This window comes from Xyrauchen texanus, chromosome 37, assembly GCF_025860055.1.
Source record: "Xyrauchen texanus isolate HMW12.3.18 chromosome 37, RBS_HiC_50CHRs, whole genome shotgun sequence".
NCBI lineage: Eukaryota > Metazoa > Chordata > Actinopteri > Cypriniformes > Catostomidae > Xyrauchen > Xyrauchen texanus.
In genome coordinates, this window is record NC_068312.1 from 28,810,241 (window position 1) to 28,835,480 (window position 25,240).

The following is a 25,240-nucleotide window of genomic DNA, read 5'->3' on the forward strand; positions in this document are numbered from 1 at the left end:
CTGGTGCTACATAATTTTTTTTTAAACCTAGACTACCATTAATGGTGCATTTGTCTAGTATCTGTATCTAGTGAAGCATTGTCGGAACATTCTCTGATTCATTACTTTCATTAGTGTTAAAGGTGGAAAAAGTTGTCTATGGCTGAGTTTGGAATGGCAAAGGCAACTACTACCCATACTACTCATACTGCTTCAGCCATATCGGTCTATGGCTCTTGGACTGTATACTGACACCTAGCGGCATGGAGGCAGCATCACACAAAAGAAAAAGTTTTCAATCAGTGCCATTATACTGTAAAAATACCTATTTGCAGTCAGCCATTTTCTCATGGGTGAAATTGTCCAATAATAGTGATTTTACAGAGATAAAGAAAGCAGTATTTGGCTGGTTATAGGATTGTAAAATGTCAACCAACAAGAGGCAACCCGCTCCATGTAAAATAAAACACATTTTTGTCTACCGTGGATACGCATTTATCATAGGCATTAGCACACGCCGTACAGCCAATATGATGTTTTAATAAGTGCAATGAGCATGATCTTTTGACATTAACTGGCAGAATGTTAATGACTAATCATAGCTGCACTCTCATTCAATATCCATGCTGTCCTTAATTACCCTCCTGTTCTCCTGTTGAATGACTGCACTTAACTGGGGACACCAACTGCTCAGTCAGTGCACGCTCATGAGATTTCACTCGTCATTATAAATTTGCCCTTGCTTCAGTGGACGGTGCGTGACACTCCACTGGAGGTCATATGCAGGGTTTGAATAGAGTCTACGCTGGCATTCTCCACAGCTCCATTTGAATTAGCATAGCACAGTTACTTCACATGACACTACTAAGTCAAGTCTGTAGTTTCATTTAATATCATGTCTAAATACACACAGTGCACTTAACATGTTCACTTGTCTTTGTTAATCAGAGCAAAATTCATGCGTGATTCACCTTAAAACACACACGCACACACACGTCTATCACCACTGTCATTTGCAGTGGTGACCAAAGATTTTGCTAGTCGACTAGTAGTCATTAATTTAAGCCATTAGTCGACTAGTCGTCACACATTTATGATATTCATTTAATTACTTATATATATATGTTGGGAGGCATCAGAAAATAGTTTGAGTTCCAGGGCTGAGAAAGAATGTTATAAGTAACATTGCTAACACTGTTCTACATTACAGAGAAATATTAAACCATAATAATGAGCCTTTAAAATATACATTTTACAAGCAGGCGCATGCACGAAGTGAGCCGCAGTGACACCGGCAAAAGTGGTAATGAATGAATGTGTGGAAAAACCAACAAGAGACTCTCTGGACATTTTGTTAATTTATAGAAAGAAATTCACATTAGGGTTTTGCCGACAGACGATGATCTCCAGGATCGATGATGGTTGCCAATAGTGATCGCCATTAGCTGATGCCTTTGACCATGTCAAGATGATATTTGGCTTATTTTCCCATTAATCTATTCAATTATTGTCATTATTAGACTATTATTATTATTATTATTATTATTATCATCAAATTAATATTACAATAATTTGCCCGTCGACACTCAGACACTCGCTTGAAGAAACACTTTATCATATTATTAAGAACAGATGGTAGAAAAGATGTCAATGCACATGTCTCTCTGCTACAGAGGCATGAGGTCTCATGGAACACACGCATCTAAGGATCTCACTCTTTGTTTCTGCCTTCAGATTTTTTATTTACATTTGCAATAACAGTATCGTCTATGAGTGCTGCAAATGATCTCAGACATCTCAGCTCAGGAGGTGTTTTGATTTCAGTTCACTTTATTTCCACAGAGCAGTTCATTGTGAACGCAACTCTGCAGCCTGTAAAATTATACAAAATATATAAATACAAACACATTCACCACGAATCATGATTTATATTTCAGTAATTTTTATAATCATTAAAATTATTTTTACATTTATAATTGTTTTTATGTCTTCATTTGTGTAAGTAATTTTCCGCCTGCATGTTTAGATGGAGACTTGCCTGATGGTAAATGGAAAGGTGGTTTTATATATATATATATTATTTTATCACTTTATTATTGATTGATTTGCTTTTTTGTTTAGTTTTGAGTGCAATTTGAATTTAGACAAGTTTTTCGTTTTTTAAATAAATTAATAAAATTTTCAATGCAAAATCAATAAAACAAGAATATTCACTGATCCTCAGCCCCGAGGTTTCTGATGTAATTGGATATTGCGATATATATATATATATATATATATATATATATATATATATATATATATATATATATATAAAGGAGGCTACAAAACGAATGTATTCACATGAAGAAATGAATAGTACTTTTTCAAAATATGCTAAAAAAGTATTCTCATATTAGATGATGACTCATCAGGAAAAAGCCACAAAATTTCAAGTTTGATGATTTCATGTTCAAGTCTTTGAAACAATATGAAATTGGTAGTGTGCTACTGCTTCACAGAAACATTGCAAGAATGCTGGCTGTTTTTGTTGGACACCCTGGGCACATTTATGTCTTTATGCTATATTCAAGATGGACAAATTGCCCTCTGATGTCCCTGACATGGTAAAATCTGGAGATTTTACCAGATCTGTGCACTCAGCCAGTCAGCACTAAAGGTGGTTTACTGGTTTAAGCAGAACCAGCTGGTCTCCCTGCCTGGCTAAGCTAGTATTTAGCTGGTTTAGCTCACCTGACAAGTTCAAAAGTGCCCAAAACCCCTCTAAACCCATAAAAACAGACAAGTCAAACCAACTTGTTCAGGCTAGAAGACCACCTTAGACTGAATTAAAGGGATTTTCCAAACCTGTTTGACTTTCTTCACTCGAACACAAAATGAGATGCAATGCAGAATATTAACATCAGTCACCACATCATTGTACAGAAAGATTTTATTAGCTATGTTTCCATCCAAGTTGCAAATTGAATTAATTTGAAGAAACATAATATCGCAGACACAATGGAAAATGGTTTGCACTTTTATAGCGCTTTTTTAACCTTAGCGGTTTTCAAAGCGCTTTTCACTGTTTACACACACTCACACACCAATGCAAGGCGCTAGCCTGCCATTGGGAGCAACTTGGGGTTCAGTGGCTTGCCCAAGGACACATCGGCATGTGGAGTCATGTGGGCCAGGAATTGAAGTGGCCGACCCGCTCTACAAGCTGTGGATGTTGTTCACTGTGATTAGTGGCCAACCCGCTCTACCACCTGAGCCACAGCAATGTGCGAACAAAGCCACGTTTCCATCCCATGTGTTTAGCAGAACAAAATCATCACTTCCGCAGAAATTGTAGCCACTAAGACTCATTTATTAATAAAATATTTGCAGTGTAGAGCACACAGACAAAACACAGTAAAGAAATGTTCTCATGTCTGGGAGCGGCAACATGTCACACAGTTCTGGGAGCACTATGCGTGTGCGTTCCTCCATCCATATGACTTTACCGTGTGGATCTACAAGATATTTTGTCAATAAAGTGTCAATAAACATGCTCTTTGGCACAGTTCATGTTTGTAAACAAATGATTTGCTCTGCAACCTCTATGCAGGCTTTGGATTTTCAGGATGACCAGAGCAACATTTCAGGTCTGATGATTGGTCCGCTGGTTAGTCTAGTTATGAACAAGTTATTCAGTCACAGTCGCATTTTGGAGATTTCTCTGCACCTTGTGGTTTCTTCAGCAGTTTTTATTCTATATCCCAAAATGTGCGTAAAAATACATGGATGGATACCAGATTACTGTTTGGTGACTGGAGGAGGCTGTCAGTCAGTAAGATTTATCTTAAAAATAACTTTTTTGTATACCATGGAAGAAAGAAAGTCATACAGGTTTGAAAATACATACGGGTGAGTAAATGATGACGTTGTCCTTTTTGGGCTCACTATTCCTTTAACAGCAGGGTAGTAGACTTTCTGCGCACCGTTAGTAGTTTAATAATCCAGGAAGAGCCAAAAAATGTGCCTCTGATGTGATGTTACATCACATCAGAGGCACATTTTTTGGCTCTTAGTAGTTTAATAATCCAGGAAGAGCCAAAAAATGTGCCTCTGATGTGATGTTACATCCTACTGCCTGAGAGATTTCTCTCTCTTTGGTCAAATGTTGGAAATAATGACCAAAAAAGTGCCGTGGTAACTATGGCAACAGCACAGTGCGATTTTTCCAGGTCTCTCCCTGTAGGGGTGAAATTAATAAGATTAGAGAAAGATCTCTGTGATGAATGCGCTAAAGACCCAACTCTGTCTTTTTAATTAGCCCCTCTCTTTCTCTCACACACACATAGACACATTTCAAGCAAAGGTGTTGTTGTGTTGTGTTGTGACATCATCTGTTCAATCCTGATTTATAAGGACCAACAAAACAACAGCTCTCCAGAAAGTGAGAAAATCAATTTATACTTTTATTACTACAAAATAGTAGTCTTTTTTTTTTTTTTTTTTTTACAATTTTAGAGATAATGTGCAATGGAATATTTGAATTAGATGTAGAGCTATTTGTTTTTGTCATTCCATCATAAAAAGTCCTGTTTGCGGATGTGACCTATTTATAATTTCATACTTTTTGTAGTTTTTTTTGCTTATTTACGAAACCCTCCAGTTTGTATAATGACTATAGCCTTTAAAATGACATTTCATTTTTTTGAACACAATCTAGTCATCTAGCATTCTTTTAATGATGGTTTTTCTTTTATATTTTAATGCTTTTTGAGGCCAGTGAATGCTTTGCAACATCAAACACGTTCCGATTTGAGAAGACGTGAACAGATCACACTCATTTTAAACAAAATGAGATAAGAGAAAGGCCTAATCATTAATTATAAAACATTTGTGTTTTTTTTCCCATCACACTCTACTGAGAAATCTGGCAAATATATGATTGTGATTCAACATTGGAAGAACTGCTCTGGTTTAAAAATGGATTTATCTCCTAGTTTTAAAAGTAGAGCTTCCGTTCTTATTTTTGATGTTCCTTCTTTGAGGCTGGTTTGTATGGAGAGGTCAGTTAACTTGTCTTGGACTTTACAATGCTGTCAATTGTGTTTGAATCATTGTGACTCAAAATCACTACCATTTTACAGTTGTTTTGGCTACAGAATTTATGACAGCTGGTATTGAGATGAATGTCTACTGCAACAGTCAAAGAGAGTATTGTAGGAACTTTAGCGAGTAGACCATGGTTACACCCTAAACCCAGAGAAAAACATCTTACAGTACACTACTGTTATATTTACTTCCCTGCTCTTAGAAAAACTGTATGACCAACGTGAATTACAAGAAATGCTCACATCATTCAATTGGCATTTTCCAGGATAGGAAGCTAAACGTGCAAGACTTCTTTATGATGCTTGCAAAGCAGCACTGTATTGATATTCCTCAAACATTGTGGTTAGGGATTTTTTTAAACCCCTAACCATTAGTATTACATTTCTGCAATTAATTAGGCCCAAACTGCTTAATGAGTAGACGCCGTTCCATTCAAACTTTCTTTTGTAGATCATTTCAGCCTAAACTTTAGAATAATTTCATTGACTTACAAAGATAGAAAGTTATAGTGCAATGTTTGCATACTGAATTCTGTTCTTTTATGATTCTGGTCTTTTTTCTTGCATTTATTTAACCTTTATACATCTAAGATGGTGTCAAGTTGAATGTGGATTCACACAGGCGACAGAAACAAGAAGCGTTCTGAGTATCGTGACGATGGTAAAGTGACTGTTATGCAGAATTTTATTTATACAGAATCAACGACTAAAACCTAAGCTTACTTAAAAAAATGCCAGTAACTATTTTTAATGGATTGCAGGCACTGCTATTTCCTTCTGGAAATGCAAATCTAGTTTACGCTTTAATCTCTGACTTTCAGAAACCAAGTATTGTTGTGAAGAGACAGGTGTGGTGTTTCCAGCCCCAATCTGGATGATAGCAAACACAGAGCTGTTTCCGGAGCAGCTGTTATTGAGGCTGTCTGATTAAGATGTGTGGGTGAAGATTGTTTGTACAGTAGTTTTGTTGAAGTCTGTCACAGAGTTGTTGCAGCAGAGAAACATTGTGACTTGGTTTGCTTGTTGGAAGAAGATAGGTGTATTTCAGTGTATTTACTAGGCCTCGTCTGGCCCATTTCAAACATTTGTGTGGGCAAATCTGTACCTAACATAAACAGTAGTCCCAAAAAGAATTTAAACACTTCAGTAGCTCTTACAAATGTCTGAATGTCATTGCATTTGATACATAATATCAAACAAAGTGATGCTAGTAAACAGCATTTTTTTTTTTTTTTTTTTTTCAGAAATAAATCCAATTTTCTTAGCAACAACTGATTCCAATGTCATTTTAGTGGATGAAGTCCACTATATGATAGTCATGATATAATTTGAATCCTAACATGCTTCATTTTATGAAATGTTGTGCGTAAAAAGTGTGTTTATGTAATATTTATTTTAAATAAATGTCACTTAGTTGGGTATTTTGTTATGTAATCCAAAGACACACATTTTAAAATCTGGGTGGAAAACTGTTTAAAGAAACTTTAGATTTAATAAAATAAGATTATGTTGAATAGACCTATACAACAAAGGTGCCATGATAGGGTTATGGAAAACTACAAAATAAGAAATAAATTATGAAATATACTTAGGAAATGTATTCATTAATCCTATTAACTAACATGTTTTTCTCTAAACAATTAACACATTAATAGACAGTGAGACCCCATTTTTTGATCCCATCACATATGTTCAGTTCGAAATACAGGTCTAAATGGGGCCTAAAATGGATCACAAAAACCACATAAGAATTTGGTCAAAAACACATATGACTGCATTGCATTTGAGGTGTAAATGCTAATCCGTCCTGTATGTGCACCGGCAGCAGCGAAGCACCACCTCTCACCTGTCAATCAATAGCTATGCTAAAACAAGAGTTTCAATTTTGCCGGTTACGAGCGGTTTAAAATGAAATAACCATCCGATCGTAAAAATGAAAAAAAAAGCATCTATATACACAAGCATGAGAACTTTATGGTTCTTATTCTGTATATCTGATATCAACATGCAGGGACACTTATGAGGAGCACTAACATCTGTAGCTCTGGTTAACACAGGTGATCCACAAAAATAACTGACAATTCTGCTTGAAATTACGTGTTTGTGCTTAGATAACATTTCAGCTGCATCTGGGAGAAATAGCATGCTGTTTTTTTCACGCTTTATTTGTCTTTTCTGACTTTTTTGCAGTTTATTATCATGCAGTAACACACTGGCAGAGTGATTGATGTATTTCGTAATGATACAGAGTCCCTCCCCTCCAAATCCAATCACAAATGGTCACAGGAGACACATTTAACCGACCAGGTGTAAACAGCAATATGTCTCACCTGACTACATGTGATCAGATCACCAGAGTGCATCTTAATACCAGGTGTAAATGGAGTCTAAGTGACTGTTAGAAAGAAAGACCTTTATTAAACAATGATATTATATTATGAGTGTTTTTCCCCAAAAGACAATCTCATGGGGTTTGAAGATAAAGTTCAGATTTATTCAACTCTGCTCATATCCACATGTTTCACTGGGGCGTCTCATATTGATGAGATACTATATGGAAGATTGTGTAAGCTTCGGCTTTATCATGTTCTGTTAATAAATGTTTCATGTTGTGAAGTTTTGATGTGAGCCATGCTGTGCTTTGAATTTCTGAATGTGTGTAATACATGTATACACGTTGGGTGTTGATTCACGCTGATAATTTGGGTGCTGTATGCTCCAAAACTGACTATATTTCATAATATTGGAGATATGTTTTGTTATTAAAGCACTATATTATGTCACATTTAGTTTACGCAAGTTCGATGGAGGCTCTGATTTTCTCAGTGTTGAATTTGTCTTAGATCTTAGTCTTTCTTCTATACACACATATCACATATTCACACATCCTTGGCTTTTGAATTACCTTCGATGCTCATTAGTGGCCAACACTTGAAAATTTCGCCAACATGTTCATATTTATCGGTTTTACATAACTGAGCTGCAGTTGAGGGCATAAACATGAAACAGCAGCAGACACAGCAAATCTTCAGGGCTTGAACACAAATCACAGACTGTCCCTTAGTCTCAGAAATGATGAAGTTCTGCCAGATCAACTGGAACAATTGAAAGAGAGCGATTAGACAATAATCCTAATCTTACTGTACATACTATTTATGGCGGATAGTTTGTGAATTGGGATGCAGCCACTGTTTTGGACAGTCAGGTGTGTATGCACTCCAATCTTCTCAAAGGTCATACAGTAGTTCATGTTGTCATGTGACGAGACAGATCACTGACATAATGCATGATGACAAACCCCAAGAGAGACAGTCCCTCTGAAAGATCAAAATTTCATTCTTGTTGTATGAAGACCTGATATACATGCTTGACACTTCCATAAAACAGTCCACATGTGACCAAAGTGATGCTGCAGGGAATAACAGATTGACAAGAGACAAGAATTGAAAGACAGAGATCAGTGATGTCAGAGCGAGTTGAGAAGAAGAGGGTGGGTCAGATGGATAGAGCAAAATAGAGAGAGAGAGGGAACAGGGAGGGATTGATAGCGTTCTTCTGTGGATTTGAGTGGGGCATGTTTTTATCCAGTAGCAGTTGAAATCCATTCACGTTCACTGGAGGTCAAGACCAGCTACGCCTCATTCCATCTACATCCTTCTACCTCTCCTCTTTGAATCTTGTTCTCTCGTTCTGTTGCGGGATTGATTTAGAATTCCCTGAGTCTCCATGCTGCTCCTATACAACCGTTTTCTCTCTCTCCTAGAATCAATCTACCGCCGTGGAGCTAGACGATGGAGGAAGCTGTACCGGGTGAACGGGCACCTCTTCCAGGCCAAACGCTTTAACAGGGTGAGTCCTCCAGTCTTCTCCTGGTCGAATGATGATGTCTGTTACGATAAGTATATTTAGGATTTTAGAGGATTGTGTTCCTTTACACTTGTAAGTGTACTCCCAATCTGTTCCACACAGTGAGGTACAGGTTTTCTGAACTGATTTATAAAGAAGCAACACTGGTATCGCATCTGGATTGGGATCGGTAATGGCCGATACCAGGAGTTCAGGTATCAGAATAGTAATTGGGAGAGAAAAAGTGTTATTGGTGCATCCATAATCTGTAGCCTTATAGTGACAGTAGTGTTTACTACCTGTTGCTGTAGCACTAACTGTTACAATATGCATATGTTGCTGTTGCTGTGACTTACAATTAGTAGTAAATTAAGCTGTACGATGTATGTTCCAATAAGAATCTAGCTGTAATAGTGACTATTCTGGTATGTATAGCTGTAGTGGTGATTGTTACTAGTATGTTACTTTAATAGTGACTATTATGATGCATATCTGTTGCCGTTATGCGTGACTATTACAGCAAGTTATAGTCTGTAATAGTGACTTCTACAGTAAGTAGCTGCAGTTGTGACTGTTACAATAAGTGTCTGGGAAAAGTAGTTTGGTATCCTTGTTGTTTTCTCTCGCCCGACTTGATCTAGCACTAGAATAAAAAGCATTATTGCATCGGCTATTGTAAAGTATGAACAAAGCGAAGGGTAGGACAGAGAGAGGGAGAGAGAGATGGAAAAGGAGGACGAGATGGATGCTCTTGAGTGCAGTGTCTATGGTATGCAGCGATGCCCTTCCTTTAATCAGATCTCCTCCCTGGAGGGATTCTTTTGTTAATGCAGACCTCTTCCTGGAGAAGTCCTCATTCTTCTACTGAGCAGAACATGAGCCAGATAATCAAAACAACATGAAAGAGAGAGAAACAAAGACAGGGAGAGAAAAGTGACATTTTTCTATTTAACTGTGCTATTTTTACAAATGCTGAAATGTCCTTTTTCTTGAATACGTTTCAATCCCCCTCAGCTAGGAAAGAGGATAAGAAAGAGAACAAGAAAAAAAACTTAGACAGAACAAGGCTTAGAAAGAGAGACATGATGAGCACAGCGCTGTGGCACGATGCCCTGAAAAAGCTCACACTTGCCAGTCACCACAGCAGGTGTGTGTCATGTTAATGTGCGTAAATTACTCATCTAATTTCTCCCAGTTTAACGAGGTAATCGATGTATGACCACATTTGTTGAATGTTACAGGATATCATCACTAAGCTAATTGTGAATATGTCTTCAAAATCATATGAAATCATAATCTTATGTTGAATCTGTTTTGAAACTGACAAGATTGTCTCATTTTTAGACCAGATAAGTACACTTATGTTCATGCCAGACTGCTGACACCACAAATCTCTGCCAAACCCAGACATCCATTTGAGTGTCTGAATGTGAAACACCAGGCTTTAACTAGGGATAGGCATTTTGGTCATTTTGTCTACTCAAGTACTCAGACTAATTACTTAGTCTCGTAATTGCCCCTTGAGTACTCACCGAGTACTCAAGGGGCAATTACATGTTCATAACTGTATACAGTATCAGTTTGTTTGCCATGAGAAGTCTCTGATAATCAATGTACTCCTCAAAGTCACAACATAATCAATCTCAAAATTTAAAATAAGCTTCCTTGGCACGTTTGTGTTTAGTTGTCAGGTAATTGACACTGGATTTTGAATTAAGTGAAAAGTCACATCATGCATGATCACTCTCCATCATCGTTTTCATGATCGATCACACTTTTTGGGAAGTCAACCCACAAATGACTTCTAGTTAAGGTACAATATCTTACCCCTCTAGATAAGTGAAAAGTGGAAATGTTTTTAGGAATAGTTCACCCAAAATGTTTAATTATTTTATCATTTACCCACCTTCATGCCATCCCCCATGTGTATGACTTTCTTTCCTCTGCAGAACACAAACGCAGATTTTTAAAAGAATATACCTGTAGCTCTGTAGGTCCATACAATGCAAGTGAATGGTGACCAAAAGCTCCAAAAATATCATAAAGGGAGCATAAAACTAATACATATGACTCCAGTGGTTTAATCCATGTCTTCAGAAGAAATCCAGTCAGTTTTGGGTGAGAAAAGGCCAAAATGTAACTCCTTTTTCACTAACAAATCTTGACGTCAGCAGTCTCGTTGGCTATAATGTTCTGTCCTTTGGATGAGATGTTAATCTGAGGTCCTGACTCTTATTGGTCATTCCCAGGGCACTTCTCGTAAAGAGTAGGGGTGTAACTCCGGTGTCCTGGCCAAATTCCCCCATTGGTCCTTATCAGTCATTTCCTCCTAATAATCCCCATCCATTAATTGGCTTTATCACTCTACTTTCTCCTCTCCACCAACAGCTGGTGTTAAGTGAGCGTTCTGGCGCACTATGGCTGCCATCGCATTATCCAGGTGGATGCTGTACAGTGGTGGTGAATGAGGAGAGTCCCCTGTTCACTATATGTAGCACTTTGAGTGTAGTGTCAGAAAAGAGCTATATAAATGTAATATTCATTAATTCAAGAAAGAGTTGAGTTTGCTTTTCACCTTAAAAATGTCCTGTCACATTTTGATTTGATTAAAATCACAGTTGCCATTTGACAAGAAAATGTGAGTTAAGGTATAAGAGGAAGTATCTTAAAGGAATAGTTCACCCTGAAATTTTAATTCTCTCATCATTTACTCACCTTGATGCCATCCCAGATGTGTATGACTTTGTTCTTCTGCAGAACACAAACAAAGATTTTTAAATGAATATCTCATCTCTGTAGGCCCATACAATACATGTGAATGGTGACCAAAACTATTTAGTAACCATTTTAGTGTATATGAGTAGTTTTTAGTATCTCATTTGAACTTGGACCCACATTATATTATGTGTATTTAACTCTGCGTATGCAGTCAAGCATTTAATACACTGTACTTATAATGCACATACGTGTTGTTGGATTGTACTTACATTTAATGTAATTGCTTTTAAGTACATCTGTAGTTACACTCATTACTTTACCCCTAATCCTAAACCTAACTCTACCCCAATCCTTACTCTAAACTCTAACCCTAATCTAAACCCTACCCTTACTCTTAAACCTACCTGTAAAGTACCCCAACCTCAGTGGCAGCAAATGTGAATCTTATGAGAATTTTGCAGAACAACATGTAGTTACACAATAATTAAATTTAATTAAATTGTATTGTATGTATTTTAATGTTAGTACATAGTTAAAGACACCTAATATAAAGTGGGATCACTTGTATTAATGTTTTGGATTGTTTAAAGTCTTTTCAATTGCAGTTTTCTCTTCCAACTCTCTTTCCTCCGCCATAGAAACAAGTGATGGTGAAGGTCATGTCCCCCCAGGGGCCCCCTCTCCTTTAAGGATGTGACTTGTTCCTTCCCTCCTGTTCTGTCATCAGCACCTCTGGTTCTATTTCCTCTCTTCTCTCTCTTGTCTATTTTGGACAAACAATCTATTTACTTTATTCTTTTACTTCTTTTGTGCTCTCATCATTTAGAAATATATTTTTTATCTTTAAAGAGATTATGACAAAAATAAAAGTAATGTTGTCATTTACTCACCCTTGTGTTGTTCTAAACCTGTATGACTTTCTCCCTTGGAAGACAATAGTCAGAATGTTCAGTCTCAGTCATTATATGCTTTCATTGTATGGGAAAAATTTGCAATGAAAAGTAAATGGTGACAGTTCCCAACATTCTGCCTAGGCTAGCATATTCTTTTGTGTTACACAGAAGAAAGTCTTGTTGATTTGGAACAACATCATTGCAAGTAAATTACAAGAATTTTTGGGTGAACTAACCTTTTAAATTTTTTTGTGGCAATTGTTTCAAGGGGATGAAGAAGAAGATGCAACTTCTCTGAGATTTTAACACACATACAAAAGTCTTTGGCCATTGCGTTGCATCATGTTTTGTTTTTTGGGGGGTTTTTGAACTGAAGAAAGCGTCCTATGTGAACAACCCCTAAGAAATGCATCTAATATGTCCCTTTAATCAGCCTAATTATACAGCACCTCCAATTAGTCGACTAGCAGTTAAAGAGCAACATGCAGGTTGGACACCCCTATATAGCATAGTGTATGTTGATGATAAAACAACTAGATTTTCTGAACTGGAGTAATATATATTTAGCCATTAAAGATATTTTGAGATAAATTGTGATAAAATAACTTCCGCGTCTATAAAGCACTAACCGGAAGTGACGATGGCCGAGGGAGTCTGGTCAAGCTCAAGCTCAGGTTACAATGGATGCAAATGAAGAAACCGAGTTCTCCGGTGTGGACGAACATGCCTATGATGGCATTGTGCAAACTACTAAATTCATTTCAGAAGGCAGACAATTACGTTACGACAACCTGTCCTAAAGCTCAGTCTCTCTCCCTCTCTCTGTATTATTATACTAAATAAATATTAAATATTTACTATTATAAAAAATATATTATATCAAAATATTATACTATTATTATTACGAAATTACACAAATTAAGAGTTAAAATAATTAAAAGTAAGACTTACTCTGCTAAGTGCTCGTTTTCGTTGCACAGAATGTCTGCTAACGTTAGCACTTGGTCCTCCAGTCCCACCCGCGCCAAAATCCGGTGTAAACTTTGACGGTGGACTTGATTCCATCGAGTGCACCGAGGGAACAGTATCAGTAATCAGCCTCACATGGTCCTTACTCTGAAATCCCATCCGAGACTCCAACAAATCTCCAGGTCGATAATTCTCCGGAGTGAAATGTGCCCCACAAACGACCGAGTGTGTGGTAACAGACGCAGCAGTGAAGTCTGCTCTCTTCACCTGCACAAAACGCACCCACGACCGAAAAGCCTTGTTTTTCCTAGAAGGAAAATGATGGACACGATGTCCTGACAGGCTGGAATTCGTGCAACCAGCACAAACACAATAATTTACCATTATGGCTTCTCTAAAACTCGATCTAAAACTTTCTGTCTCTCACTACTGCTCTAACTACATCAACACCCAACAATGAGAGAGCTGACCGGTGACCGCGAGCTCTTTTATTTGTCTCGCCCTACGTCATATGACGCGTTGCTATAGCGGGAAAGGCGTATTCCAGAGCCTAGCACATTTTCATCAAAATTTCTACATCAAATGAGATTTCATTAGTAATTTCTACACAGTGGCGGATTTAGCAAATTGGGGGCCCAAGGCGAAGGTATGTATGGGCCCCCCCCCGCCAAAAAAAATTTACAGACTGAATGGTGGATAGGCAGGTAAAGCTAATCTACGGCCCGTAGCAAGCCTACAGTGCTTTGGTCGGTGGCAGCAGGATTAGCACAGCTTGGGCTATTACTACACTGTAAAAAAAAAAAAAAGTAAAAAATAACAGTGAGATTTACAAAAAGATTTTCTCTGGCTGATTATAAAACACATTCGTTATGGCATGAAAATCCGAGAGAAAATGTGATCAGGTGTTGTTGGCTATTTATTGATGATGACATAATCATTATGTAGTGGCCTGATTCACTGATCTACAGAGAGGAATGCTTAATACGAATTAATATTTCACGTTTTTGAGTATTAAAGCTCTGTGAACCTACCGCATGCGAGCTAGCTGTGCCAAATAGGTAATCTGAAGAACTTTAAAAACACATGGTGTACAATAACGGTTTTGAACTACAGTATGATGTAGACCAACACAGACATCAAGAATCAGCATATGAATCTCAACAACGGTGACAATCAACAAAATAATCAGATAAAACTCTGAACATCACAAAACAAGCTACAAAAAAGTTGCAACAATAACAACAGCAAAAATAAAACCAGATAATAATAATAAAAGAAAATACTAAAGGTGATGATACACAGGGCAACTTTTTGAGCAATGTTGCTGGGCAATGTTGCCATCAACAGGCAACCAGATGTGACACAGGGCCTACGACCGATCTAAAATATCCAGATAGAAATGTATTGCCCATTTTCAATGGGAAAGTGCCCAAGCAACATTGCTCAAAAAGTTGCCCTGTGTATCATCACCTTTAGGCAATTCAGCATAATTTATTCATGATGCAATGTATGCTGGGAAATATTGATGAGTTTTGATTGATGGCTCCCATCATGCACTGCACTTATATCATCACAGTTGTTGATAATGATTCATTATGCTGAATCTTGATCTCTGTGTGTGTGTGTGTCTGAAAGTTCAAACCTTCATTGTTGTGCACAATGTTTTACAAATTCTTCAGGTTAACGTTATCACAACATATGATGGATCACATGCTGTAGAACCATAGGGCTACTACAATTACGTTAGTAAAAAAAAAATGTTTTACCGTAAATTTCACAGGTTGACTCACCAAAGCCTCCTCATCGCTGTCAAAATGGCCATCACTGGACAACTCTTCCTCAGTGTCAACCTCGATAACACTGTCGGTGACGGCGGGCGGCAACAACGCGATGTCCTCTTCAATTTCTTGGTTGACGTTATCCTCACCTAGCACCACTTCACAGCTGCTGCTGTAGCGGCATGTTCAACTCGTTGGACGTTTTTATTCCTGTCTGTATCAGTAACGTTAGCCGTAAAAAAGTGTGTCATCTTTGGCAGCGTTGCCAAATACTTATCAGCGTCTTTTCTCTTTTTTCTTTTAATTGAGCCGCTTGGGTAACTTCTTTTCATTTTCGTGTTTAGACTCGTCTTGTTTCGGCTCTGTTTGTGTACATCCCTGTCCTCCTGTCACTGTGTGTTTATCTTTCGCGGCGCGCACCGTTACGGACTAGTCCATTTCATTGTGAAAATAGGGGGTGTATGTGTAGGAACAGACAACCATTAACTGGAAATTTTAACCAGTACTTCAACACTTCAATGTATTTCTTAAGAATGTTAATGAAATGTACTATGCTTTTGAAGCGTTCATGATGATAAGGGGCCTTTTATTTGATTATTTCTTATTATTTGTTTTAGGTTGGTTGGGGGCCCCCCTACTTCGACCGCTGGTAGGGGGCCCCAAGCAGCCGCCTACCTATGCCTCTATGTTAAGACCGCCACTGTTTCTACATATGTGTTTTTAAAAGACCTCTGCAGACAATATAAAGTATTAATTCAGTTATAAATTCAACCTGCATGTTGCTCTTTAAAGCAAACCACTGACAATTTTGAAGAAATTTAGTTTTTACATTTAATGAATGCATCAAGCCTCCTGGGACTTCTATAAGGCTATTTTCCTATAACCGTGTGGAACTAGACAAGGGATTAATAGTGTTTGATCATCTTGTTTTAGGCTCCTTGATAAGAAGAACGCTCTGGAGATTGCCTATATTGTAACTGAAAATAAAAAGCGGAGCAGATTTTCCCAGAGATTAATTTATGATGTCATAAAAAGTGAAAGTGGCATCTGTCGCTGCGGTGATGGAGGTTGCAGGTGTGGCATCTGTTGTATCAGACAGACTGTTGATGATTTAGAGTGTAATTAAACGACAGCTCTGGCCATTGTGATGTAAGAAACAGCTCCTAAAACACAATCAACTTTAATTGAGCTTTTTGGACTCATTCTACGTCATCATCCACTGCCGAAGTTCGATTCCAATCCTCAAGAACTCAAGATCCTAGAACACTGGGAAAATACCCAGATGTGTCCTTGAAATCGAGGATGGATCGGATGGTGACATGTGGGCAAGAACTCAGTACTACGGTGTCAGATGAAGGACATTTATCGTTTTGTTTTTTCCTCAAGATTTTCCCGGTGTAAACTTGCGAAAGTCTGACTGCTCGTGAGAGTCGTTATTCTCCGTCAACATTTGTTGTGTTTGTGGGCATTTTAACACAGTAATAAACATGGAGAAAACAAGTGTGTACAGACTTTATTCTTTTAACATGTCACTTGTCCTGCAAAATGTCACTGGTGTGATTACATTAATGCTGTCATAATGCCAGAAGTTCTCTCACTGGATTCAAATGTTCTGTGACTGTTAATTGCGCAACAGGAAGGTCACAGCACACCTCAAAGCTCACAATAGATGCGTTCTGCGTCCTCCTGTCTTTCCGAGTTCATTCTTCCAAGGTAGCTTGGCAAGACTGGTCTTCATAAGAACACAAGTCCATTGCATTCTTAGAATTAAGAAACACCCATTGTCTCAGAATGGCAATGTTTTATGATTAATGTCATAAAACATTATATATTATGTTGACAGTGGTTTTGGGGGATGGAGTGTAAGAAGCAGAGGAATGGATCTTCAGTTTTAAAGGGATAGTTCAACCAAAAGTGACAATTCTGTCATTTATTATTTTAGGGTGAGCTTTATGCTGTTCCAAACCCATATTACCTTTTTCTTCTTCTGTGTAACACAAAACACAGCCTCAGTCACCACTCACCATTACTTGTATTGTCTGGACAAGTAATGCAATAGAAGTGAATGGTTTCCTTGTGTTACTTGGAAGAATGTAAGAAATGCCAAATTGGAACAACATGAGGGATAGTAAATGTTGACCATTTAAATTTTTTGTGTGTGTTCATTTCTGTGTGGATATTAGTTGACAGTTGGATGTTTATAAGAGGACTCTGCTGTTAGTGTGTCCTTCTGTAACCAGTAACAAATTGATTGTTTCAAATTACTTGCATTAAGTGATGGATCTGGAAATGCACAAACTGTATATGACCATTAAGCTTTTTAGATGGTATGTGTTTTAATAGAGAGAGAGCGAGAGAGAGAGAGAGAGTGTGTGTGTGTGTGTGTGTGTGTGTGTGTGTGTGTGTGTGTGTGTGTGTTTGTGTGTTAATACACTGAGATCATTTCCAGGCACTTCACTCATCTTGGCTCTTCTGAGGACACGGTCGATAAAAACCGAGTCCAGGTCTCTCTCATTTCATATCCGACTGACCTGCATTTTCAACACCATTGCCCAAAGATAACAAACACTTAACAGAGCTCTTTACACCTACAGAAACCACTACACACAAAAATGTTGTATAATTTGATCTATATGATTAAGTCCACTTATAATGTTGTCAAGTTTCTTGCACCAAGAATGTAATTAATGTTTTTTCATAACCATTTTCACCCTCTCTCACCCTTGTAATTAAACAGACTATTTTGCCACCTTTAAGATTTACATTTTAAAAATGTTCTCTTAAGATATTACTTATTGCTGTAGTTCAGAATGTTGTTCATATGTACAGTAAATATGGGCAGTCATATGTTAATAATTTTAATAGTTCTGACAGCATAACAGAAAAATGTCTTGGTGGACTGAGGAGCGTTACAATATGTCTAATTATAATACATCTTGTTTTCCACGATATGTCCCTTTGTATGTGGCGATGAAATGAATGAGTATCAAATACAATTCAAACTAGTTCAGAATGACATTCTCTTTACAAGTTTAATGCATGTCCTTTTTCAAGGGACAATTTGTATCTTTTACCTCTATTGTATTGTGCATACCTGCATGAATGCTCATTGGAAACACTAAGCTTTGATTTGCATAGCAACTCTTTAATGAGTAAAGCAACATTTAACAATCTTAACTTGTTCCTATCCTCAGCCTAAACTCTAGATCCATTATTCACCATAATGTTAGCCCTCAAAACTCCAGCATCTCCAAAATAAACTCTTTTTAATAACACAACAAAGCATTAAACACTAGCAATTGTTCCCACCTTTACATACATCTTGCACAAAGACACATTATATATCACTTCATTTTAACCTTTATTCTCCCTGTCAAGTCCCGTGCAAAGCATGCTGGGAATCAGAAATCCCCTGCCCAGTTTTAGTTAACCAAACAAAAAATATACATGTTGTCCCAACACAAATAGATTAAGTAAAGCCTGAAAAAAAGAGGAACGAGGAATGCCCAATAGCTTTTATATTTATTATAGCAAACTGAAGCTTCAATTGGTCAATTTTAGTTTCTGTAAATATAAAGCGAGAAATATAAAGTTCATTAAACTCAAAACTATAAAACTATTCAGGTTACTTAAAAGGTGTCAGTTTGGTGAACTCAAAAGAAAGAGAAAGTTCTAAATACTCATCAAGGTAAATTTATTTGAACTAATTTGTATGATTTATTTTTCAGTACTCGATACAATTAATTGTTTTGAGCATTAGAGTGAACTCTGTAGTAATTATAATTACCTTTATACCTGTGAAAACAAAAGAAGCCCAAAGAATTTCCTCGTTTAGATAGCTTGGTTATTGTGTGCTTATGTGGCTCCTGGCCAAAAACCCTATTACATTAATACAGTGGAAATGGAAATCTATTTTATCCAGTAGCCAGAGATCCATGGCAGCTATATTATCTGAGTCATCTCAGGTAAATCTTCCTTTAAACTTACTAACGTGAGTGTAATCCAGCACCGTGGTTCTCCAAGTGTGGTGTGGAGCCTTTGCCAAGCTGAGAGGGAACAGAACAAAATCAAACAGTGTGTCTTTCTTGGCTATGTCAAGCTTTCTCCTAACCACCTGGTTTACGTAATCTTTCCCTATTCTTTATAATTGTTTCTTGTTAAACAATTACATGTGAGCAAAAGAAAGGATTTTTGTTTGCTTAACAGTTTGTTTCCTCTATGACTTTGAGCTTTCCATTGGAGATGCTCCAATGTATCGGCCAAACATTGGTATTGGATGATCAATTATTTAATAACAGCCGAAGATCAGGGCTGTAGCTCCATGACAACTTTAAATACATAAAGGTTTTCTGGAAAATTATATGAAGCGAAAGATTACTGATTCATTAGAAGTTGTTAATGGGCTCCTAGACAAAGGCTCTATCAAAAGAAAATCACTGAGTATATTATTAATGGTAATCTTTTTGATCCATTTGGAATATAATTGTGAAGAGCAGGAGGGTGGGGTAGGGTCACGAGGACACACGGCCGGCCCTGAATCAGGCTAATCAGCCGTGAGGGGGATAAAGACGAGCTGGAGGTGCCAGTTCGAGAGAGAGATGCATGCGCCACATTGCATATGTGTCTGTGTTTGTTTATGTTTGTTTTATGTTTAGTTTTATCATTAAACTTTACATTGACTGTTTAGCCAGTTCCTGCCTCCTCCTTGCCCAACCTTTACCTGTTACAATACTGTCTATTACTTTTTATGTATTATAATGTCTAGGCCTATCATTTTCAACCCATTCTAACTGATGCATCTCTCTCTCTTTCTTTCTTTTTCTGTTTTCATGCAGAACCAAGCTTTGCACTCATTTCAATGTGCTCAACTCCTCTGAGCAGATTAAACTGCTACTGCCGCTGTTTTGAGATCTGAGAGATCTTAGTCTAATAAAGAGATTAGTGTTTACTTTATGTGATCACAGTGCTTGTGCCATCTACGTGGGAGTTTTTGAGCTGGTCGTTCTGCAGGCAAAGCTTTCTGATATGGACTGGCACTCCAATTCTATAGAAATCCACACTTTGATCACTTTGAATATCAGTGTCCCACTTACGGTAGTGTGTGTGTGTGTGTGTGTGTGTGTGTGTGTGTGTGTGTGTGTGTGTGTGTGTGTGTGTGTGCGTGTGTGTGTGTGTGTGTGTGTGTATGTGTGCTTTTTGTGATTCGAGGACAATTTTGTAAGTTACAAATTAGTAATTACAAGGGTATTATGCTATAAATGTGATTTATGAGGACATTTCTAGTGTCCCCATAATTCAAATCGCTTAAAAATCATACTAAACAATGTTTTATTGAAAATGTAAAAATGCAGAAAGTTTTCTGTGATGATTAGGTTTAGGGGTTGTGTTAGGTTTAGAGGATAGAATCTATAGTTTGTACAGTATAAAAGTCATTATGTCTATGGAAAGTCCTCATAATGATAGGTAGACCAACATGTGTGTGTGTGTGTGTGTGTGTGTGTGTGTGTGTGTGTGTGTGTGTGTGTGTGTGTGTGTGTGTGTGTGAGCGTGAGCATATATTTATCACTTTGTGGGGACCAATTGTCCCCATAAGTATGCTTTAAGAAATGTTGAAAAACATGGATGGCTTTGAATTAGATCGCTCTATGTTTTATTCCCTTTATTCAAAACAGACAGTGAGAAAGAGAAAGAGGCAGTGAGATAGAGTGGAGAAATAGAAGTAAAAGAAATAGAGACAGGCGATAAAAAAGAGAGAGGAGGATAGGACAGTGTGTTTTGTGTGCGTGTGTGGGTGGATGCACATGTGAAAGTGTCTGACATAACTGTTTGATCCTCTTGTGGTGCTCTGTGCTGCTCCTTATAAAAAAATCATGAGTTGCAAAAAAGGAGACAGATTCTCTCATGCTGTGCAGAAAGTTTTGCATTACTTTTAAACTTATGTCTCTGGCCATATTCAGTCTCTTCTTTTACCTCAGTCACCTCCTGCTGTAATGATTTAAAAATGATTTAAATGTGTACAGCCTAATTGAAAAGAGGGTTTCACCCATAATTTTATGGGTAAAGCTTAGAAATGAGCTCTTCCAGAGTTCTGAATTTGGGACATTACACTATCCCACCCAATGATACTTTCATATTCATAGGGGCTATATTGTAGTGCACATTTTGTACGTAATATTTCTCTTTTTTTCTATGAAGTCTACTTATACGCTTAACATTTGCATTAAAAGGTTTAGCAAAAGCAATTTATCATGCAAGATAAATTGTCTGATAAAAACCACAATCAATTTATCAAGAGCCACCATTGCACAGCAATGCCATATGTCAGTAGTACAGAAGTGTAAATATAAAAAAGTAGAGAAAAGAGAGTTAGAGAGATTTTTTTTTTGGATGTTGTTGTTGTCAGGAGGTGGCTTTATTTATGGAGACTGATTAATTATGTGCTTGCAGAAGAGGTGTGTCTTCAGCCGTTTCTTAAAGGTTGTAATGGTCTCAGCCCATGAAATCAGCCCTATCTTAAATCCTAACCCAACCAACACCTAAACCCAACCGATAATGTTTTAAAGTGCATAAGCGAAATGAAAAGCACATTTTGTTAAGCAAGCATGTATGTTCATGTTGCTTCTATGACACTGTGATGTCATGTTTCAGCTTGCATTCTTGAGAGGTCTTGAACCGCAGTCTGCTAAGTTCAATGTCCATTGCTCTACCATGTGAGCTACCATGCAAGCTGATCACATTAGAATAAGTGCATATAAATAGGTGGGTCTATAATACAAGTGTAAAAAAATAAAATCAAATTTTTCAAATGATACATTAGAGTAAAAGTGAGTCAATATCATATCATAGCAGTGTATGAGTAAGAGAGAGAAAAATAAGTGTTTATAGGGTCATAATAAGGTTTTATAATAAAACTAAATTTGTTTCAAGTTGCAATTATAAGTGTTTGCTCATCCAAAAAAAGAAAAATCCTTTTAGGGTCATTTTTACTGATAATAATAAATGTGTAATACCGTATACCGTGATACCGTGTTATATTTTCTGAGACGGTTATCATACCGTGAAAATCTCTTACCATTGCAACCCTAATGCAGACTCTTTTACCTTCTACTTACCTGATACTTCAGATGACTTGATGATTCCTCTCCTGCGATATTCCAAAGTTTATTCCAAGTCTCCTCTTCTGCGTCTCCTTCCCTTAGTGTGGTTCTCTTGCCCAAGTAATACTTCAACCTGCAAATACAATAACCACCATCAAGTACTGTTTTCTGTTCCTGAATCGATCTGCTCATTCTTCACTCACCTTCTAATTGCTGTCTGTGTTTGTGTTTGTTCCAATAAATACCTGAATTTGAGTTTACCACCATCTTTGAGACTGGGTTACTGTCACAGTATAATGAGTTTTGCAAAAATGTATAGATTCAACCTGAGACCAGGTTGCAATAAATATTATTTTTTTTGTAATTAAGTTTTTTATGATTGTTTTCCACCTCCTCTCTGACCAGAAGAATTAAACATGCTGTTTTGCTATTGTAAATAATCTTTTTCTGTCTTCTGATTTACTAGCCACTTCGCATAGGATGTTGTGACATGGTTGTGACTGATATAGCGATTATTTCAGAATGACCCATTTTGTTACCTAGTTTCCATAAACGGTTTTATGTTAAGAACCTTGGAGTATGTCTACATAGTACACCAAACTTATTTCAAAAAGAGCAAGAAAAATTAAAATAGTAATTTTTTAAGTCACTTTCATGTGGTCTATTTTTATAGGAGGGCCAGTAGTATAAGTTCTAACTTTTGATATTAGAGGGTCTTTCTGTTCATTCCCATGATGTATCTGGGAAACATGTGGCATACGCTTAGCTCTCAAGGTCCCAATCACTCAACTGTGCTAAATGTTTGCCATGTGTTGTGGACAATCGGTTGGGTTTAAAGTTTTATCCACTATCCTTAATGAAAGCCCAATATGTGCAGAGTTAATGTGTTTTAAATGGGTCCAGAAACAAATTGTTTCTCTGACATTGCGTTTGCTTAGCAGCACTGGCTCGATTTGCTGAAAAGTTCATTGAAATGTCCACAGGGTGGAAGCTGTGCTGGAATTTAGATGGGAGAGAGAGAGAGAGTGAGAGAGAGAGAGAGAGAGAGAGAGAGAGAGAGAGAGAGAGAAATGAGATGACTGTTTATATGTAAGAGTGAACACTGTTAAATGAAGAACTGAGCTGAATAATTGCTTATTGCTTAAGGTGGTTCCATGGCATTCTTGTTTGATAATTTTATTCTGATGATTGATCTAATGCTGCTTTCAAATCCTCCTGTGGAACTCCTACTTACGGGTTTTGAAATTGTAATTTCAAGTGAATTTCGTCAGAATAAAATAGCCACATTGTGCATATTTAATATTTCATTCTCTCTTTTTCACTTCCCAAAAGAACACAGTCGGCTTTTTAGCATTTGTTCAACAAAAAAATGAAGACCAAAGGACGTGCAGGGTGTAACAGTGCTTTATCGATGGTGTGAGTTTGATGCAGGACTTTACAATTTTTTCAATCAATGGTAGGATGGAGTAGTGTTCCGGAAACCTTTTTGAAAACCTTTAGAAATATTTAATTTTGGAATTCACTTTGGTGATGCTAGTGGCACAGAAATGACATGTTTCAGCTTTAAGAGTGAAACCAATACCCATTAGCTTCCAACATGATTCTTTAATTGACACCCCCATCTTGGAAACTCAGGCCTCATGGAAAATTTAGACATTCTCCCTTTTTATTACATTGTTGTGACATTATTGTGTGTACATCTCGTAAATATGGTCATTTCCAACTTGATCTCAACATAAGGAACATGTTTATTTTTTGATGCCAGCTTCAAGCTTTAGATACTTTGTGCTACTTTCAAACAATTATTTCTGAGTGTTTAACCTCAGTTACATAAATTGAGCACCTGACAGAAAGCAGGAGAAAAATGTAGGTCATTCATCAGAGATGGAGGCTTCATAAAAACAGAGAAATCACTGCAGCAGGTTAATATCTTCTCATATACAGTACTAAGGAAAAGCTGTCTAAAAACTCATCAGTAGCATGCGGATCATGACACAACCACAGGGCTTGAAAACAGAGCCTAGGGAAATGTCCAGCTTACTTTACTGTACATCCTTTATCCAAAGACGTCTTTTCTGAGGGTTTGTTGACTGTCAATGAATCTGATGATACTCAGGAGTCTGGTAGAACAGACAGAGTCACTGATCTGTCAGAAGGGGTGAGGAAGTGCATGATCATTACAGAGAGATTAGTAGATTTAATATGAACACGCTACATGTAGAAGTCCTGCTATGAGAGAGCCCCCTGGTGGGCAGATGGACAGAAGATGCTAGCTTTGCATTAGCATACAGTGTGTAATTGCTATCTTTGGAATTTAATTCTTACCTTACTATTTACTAAATTATGTATACTGCATCAAATATATTCTGTATACTGTCTAGTATTTAATAATAATAGCTTGTGAAACAGTAGTAATTATTTCACAATGAACATTTGTAGTATGCTACATTGCATGTGAGTGGTGTCCAGTTAGCATCTTGGAAATAAAAATGTTATTTTGCACTTTTAATCAAATTTTGTTTAAATATATATAAGCTTTTGGCAGTCTCATCAAATAATGAGTAACAAAAGAGGAATTGCTAATCACAAATGTATTCAGTTCTGGTTCATTCATCAAACTGGAAGGTCAAGCACATTGCAGTGTGTGATACAGTATTACTTATGGTATGCTCTGTTATATACTGAACATTTTGTCAAAAGTAGTAGTTAATACTAATAGTTAATAGTAGTTAATACGGGTATTTTTGCAAATAGAAAATTAGTATACCATACACAGTATACTTGAGATATACTGTTATACACTATTCCAAACATAGACATTTAGCATCATTCTTGTTGATGTCTTACAAATGGTTTCCCAGATTTGACAGTAT

The 25,240-nt window shown here is 37.1% G+C and overlaps 1 protein-coding gene across 4 annotated transcripts in view; it reads left to right on the top strand.

Moving 5' to 3' along the window:
* Nucleotides 1-25,240, top strand: part of LOC127630478 (protein kinase C zeta type-like) — a 131,919-nt gene that overhangs the window by 65,926 nt on the left and 40,753 nt on the right. For all 4 annotated transcript variants that reach the window (XM_052108028.1, XM_052108032.1, XM_052108030.1 and 1 more), the window contains one exon: nt 8,830-8,915. In XM_052108028.1, the coding sequence (XP_051963988.1) occupies nt 8,830-8,915 (86 nt within the window). The remainder of the gene's footprint in view (nt 1-8,829; nt 8,916-25,240) is intronic.